The 4,653-nt window shown below is 40.8% G+C and overlaps 1 protein-coding gene across 1 annotated transcript in view; it reads left to right on the top strand.

The window, feature by feature from the left end:
• The window catches only part of asb5b (ankyrin repeat and SOCS box containing 5b), a 12,251-nt gene extending 10,529 nt beyond the window's left edge, over positions 1-1,722 (top strand). Inside the window, exons 6-7 of the mRNA XM_023397262.2 lie at positions 757-948; positions 1,039-1,722. Of these exons, the coding sequence (XP_023253030.1) occupies positions 757-948; positions 1,039-1,166 (320 nt within the window). The 3' untranslated portion in view covers positions 1,167-1,722. The remainder of the gene's footprint in view (positions 1-756; positions 949-1,038) is intronic.
• Positions 1,723-4,653: the final 2,931 nt, after the last annotated feature.

Genomic DNA, 4,653 nt, shown 5'->3' with positions numbered 1-4,653 from the left:
AGAGATAGGGTGAGGAGCTCGGTCATCCGGGAGGGACTCGGAGTAGAGCCGCTGCTCCTCCATGTCGAGAGGAACCAGTTGAGGTGGTTCGGGCATCTGGTGAGGATGCCTCCTGGACGCCTCCTCGGGGAGGTGTTTCGGGCATGTCCCACCGGGAGGAGGTCTCGGGCCAACCAAGGACATGCTGGAGGGATTATATCTCTCGGCTGGCCTTGGAACGCCTCGGGATTCTCCCGGAGGAGCTGGTGGAAGTGGCTGGGGAGAGGGCCGTCTGGACCTCTTTGCTGAGGCTGCTGCCCCCGCGACCCGGATCCGGATAAGCGGGAGACGACGAAGACGAAGAGACGAAAATAGAATAAAATATGATTTATAACATAGATACAATAAAATAAGTGAATAAAATAAAGTGACTAATGACTAAAAAACCATACTTCATTAAAGCCATGTTTAATGTTTCAACACTTCAGCTGCTCTCAGGTCAGACTGTTCCAACAGCTCAGAACACCAAAGCTAAAAGCTGCTTCACCCACAGGTTTCAGTCCTGCACTTCAGAACAACTAACAGGCTCATGCAGAGGAGTCGTACTGGTTCATAGGATGATCACTTACTACAGTTTCCTCTGCTCGTCCTCCTCCTGCCCTCTGCTGTTCCTCTTCCTGCCCTCTCCTCACCCTAATCCTGCCCTCTCCTCCTCTTCTTCCCGCCTTTTCCTCCTCCTCCTGTCCTCTCCTCCTCCTGCTCTCTCCTCGTCTCTAGGGGCAAGTGTTAATGTAGGCAGGGGAGGGGACAGTCCTCTGCATGCAGCTGTCAGACAGGACAGTGCTGATCAGGTTCCATTGTTACTGGACTATGGAGCTGATGTCAACCTAAGAGACGGTAACAATAAACGACCTGTAGAGCTAGCACCCCCTGGTGGAAGAACACAGCAGCTGCTACTGGCTTTTGAAGGTACTGCAATGTCTTGTACTAGGCTGATTCTCAATACTGATGTGTTGAACCACTTGACATTCAAAATGAAATCACTCTGTCTCTCTCCAGTATCTCCGAGGAGTCTCTGTCAGTTGTGTCGTCTCCAGATCAGGAATCTGATTGGTCGATCCAGACTGAAGCAGCTCCCCCACCTTCCTCTACCTTCCCTGCTCACTCACTACCTGGAGCACACGTAGAGGGCATGCATGCAACATGAGTGGAAAGATTTCTATAACATTTTAAATTTGGATGTGCCAAGCCCCTAATTAACCACATTTCATAACATACCAACACCATGATTTATGCTGTGTAGAACAGTAAGCCTGTGTATATTCTCATTTGTCCAGGTCATAGTATCCTAAAGGAGTTTTTTAAATCGAAAACAACTGGTAATTCGTGTACTAAGCCTCTTGGATGAGAGGTGAAACGTCTTCACAGACAAATAACCTAGTCCAGTTGTTTTCGATTTAAAAAATTCCTTTAGGGGCTGTGTAGAACACCATTACTGTTGTAACAAATACAGGTCATACATCGCCTTGTGTTGCCATAATTATCACAACCTCTCTCTATGTTAATGTCTGTGCAGTGGGACATATTTTTCTGACTGATAGTATCAGCTGATCCACACGCTGAACTCACTTTGGCTCTAGATGTTGGTTTTGTGAATACTGTGAATTTATTTTCCACTGGCAAGTGCTGGCCTTCAAGTATCTGTATGTATATGTAAATACCAATAAATGATGTGTGACATGACCTCAGTGACATCTCTGGCAGTCAGTGAGCATGGAGCGGGGTCACTCTTTGTTTGCTGAACCAGTAATCGGAGCCAGTGGACTGTTTAGTTCAATGTATAACACTGTGTATGTACTGTGTCAACATTGTCAAGAGGTAATTCATAAGGGTTTTATTATTGCTGGAGGAAGTATTCAGATTTACTTAAGTAAAAGTAATAATATGTCACTGTAAAAATACTCAATTACAATTAAAAGCCCTGCATTGAGAATGTTAACTAAGTAAAAGTGTGTAAGTATAATTAGGAAAATATACTTACAGCATTAAAAGTAAAAGTACTCAGTGAGGAAAATGCCCCCTTTGACTGGTGTACATTTATATATTACATCATTAGATTATTATTACTCCAACATGAATGTGTATGCAGCATTTTGCTACTTACTTGAGTGATCAGTTCATCAACCTTTCATTATATCTGAGATACAGCGGGGAAAATAAGTATTGAACGCGTCAACATTTTTCTCAGTAAATATATTTCTGATGGGGCTATTGACATGAAATTGTCACCAGATGTCAGTAACAACCCAAGTAATCCACACATACAGGAAATCAAAACATATATGTCCATAAATTAAGTTATGTGTAATAAAGTGAAATGACACAGGGAATGGCCATGGCCTCTATGCACGCTCACCATGCAAGACTCCATTGTTGAAGAAAAAGCATGTCGAAGCTCATTTAAAGTTTGCTGCACAACATTTGGACAGGCCTATGAAATACTGGGAGAATATAGTCTGGTCAGATAAGACCAAAATTGAACTCTTTGGATGTCATACCATGTTTGGAGGAGAAATGGCACATCACCCCAAAAACACTATACCAACAGTGAAGTTTGGAGGTGGGAACATCATGGTGTGGGGCTGTTTTTCAGCATATGGTACTGGCAGACTTCATATAATTGAAGGAAATATGAATGGAGAAATGTAGCGAGACATTCTTGATAAGAATCTGCTGCCATCTACCAGGATGCTGAAGAGGAAACGAGGGTGGACATTTCAGCAAGACAATGATCCCAAACGCACAGCCAAGGAAACTCTCAATTGGTTTCAGAGAAAGAAAATAAAGCTGCTAGACTGGCCCAGTCAATCACCTGACTTGAATCAAATTGAAAATCTATGGAAAGAACTGAAAATCAGAGTTCATAGAAGAGGCCCCCGGGAACCTTCAAGATTTGAAGACAGTTTGTGTGGAAGAATGGGCCAAAATCACACCTGAGCAATGCATGCGACTAGTTTCTCCATAAAGGAGGCGTCTTGAAGCTGTCATTACCAACAAAGGCTTTTCTACTAAGTATTAAATAAATTTCATTAAGTGTGTTCAATACTTATTCCCTGTGTCATTTCACTTTATTACACATAACTTAATTTATGGACCTATATGTTTTCATTTCTTTGTATGTGTGGATTACTTGGGTTGTTACCAACATCTGGTGATAATTTCATGTCAATAGCCCCATTAGAAATATATTTACTGAGAAAAATGTTGACGTGTTCAATACTTATTTTCCCCGCTGTACATTGAGGGGTGACCCTCATGTTCAATGATGCCGAGATTACAAAAGCAGAAAGAAAACAGGCAAACAATCAGAATACACAAAATCAGTTCCTTATAAAAACAATTACATTCAGAAACATTATGATTTAAACGATTTAAAAGCATATTTGTAATTGCTGCAATGTTTTCAGGGAATCAATGTTTAAAGTGCATTCTAGGGTATTGCATGAGTCTGGAGAACAATTGCTCTACATTCACTTTTTTGGTTTGTTAAAATTCATCAAATATTGATAAATGGCCAAAATGACAGCTTTACAAGGCTTTAATTATTAAAAATAAATTCTAAATAATTATAAAGAAAAGCAGCAAATATTCAAATTTGACAAACTGTTACCACGAAATGTTTGGCTTTACACATGAAAAATGACCGAAGTGACTGTCAAAATAGTTTCCAATTAATTTTCTGAGTCAACCAATTGATTAATGGATTAATCGTCTCAGCTCTACATGTATAGATTGTTTACAAAGCATCGTATTTTATAAACTATTCATATGTTTGACTAAAGGTGTCAGATAAATGTAGTGCAGTCGGAAATGTGATGGAGTACGTATAAAATTGCATGAAAAGAATACACTGAAATAAAGTCATGGTAGCTCAGATTTGACAGAAGCACAGTACTTGAGTAAATGTGATGTGTGAACAATCATTTGTGGTTGACTGCAGACTTAAAAACACATTTAGTAACAAGTCCAGAAAGATTCTCAGTCCAAGACTGTGTCTGAGGAGAAGCCTACAACCTGTGACATGTTAAATGACGTCTGAGAAGTGATGCTGTGAGGTCTGAGGATGATCTAAAATTACCAGTACACACCTATGACCCAAACCCTCCACGTGGTCTTCACACTGTGTTAAAAGACTTAACACATACTACACTTTACATTATATTTTTTCTAATTTTCTTTATTCTTCAGTGTTCTCTATCCAGCTGTGTGGATATTTCCTGCGTACTGTTTCCTTACTGAAGAGGTTTTTTTTTATTGTCTCTGCATTCCTCTACACATATATGACGTGGCCATTACAACAATGAGCCACAGCCTTTATAATACCTGAGCCGCGCGTCACCTACCAAATGTGCTCTCAAGAACCAGATAGACCTCTTGTTTGGTTGATCTCCCACACCCAGTAAAACCTGCTTTAATACGCGTGAGTCCTCGACCAGCCCCGCTGCACACTGCTGTCAGAAACTGTGGGACACGACATGAATATTTAACATTTGGATGTTAAGAAATTTATAATATATAGTTAATATAACAGTCAACATTTTTCTTAGTGTGTGGAGCCATAACGCAGAGGTGAGCCACTTAACGCCGCCACAGGCGTGTGTCTCTTAGCTGGGC

This window comes from Seriola lalandi, unplaced genomic scaffold (assembly GCF_002814215.2).
Source record: "Seriola lalandi dorsalis isolate HSWRI2012SDOR001 ecotype SW California unplaced genomic scaffold, Sedor1 jcf7180002055006, whole genome shotgun sequence".
Lineage (NCBI taxonomy): Eukaryota > Metazoa > Chordata > Actinopteri > Carangiformes > Carangidae > Seriola > Seriola lalandi.
The sequence above is the reverse complement of the archived record's forward strand: the minus strand, read 5'-3'. Positions and strand labels throughout refer to the sequence as shown.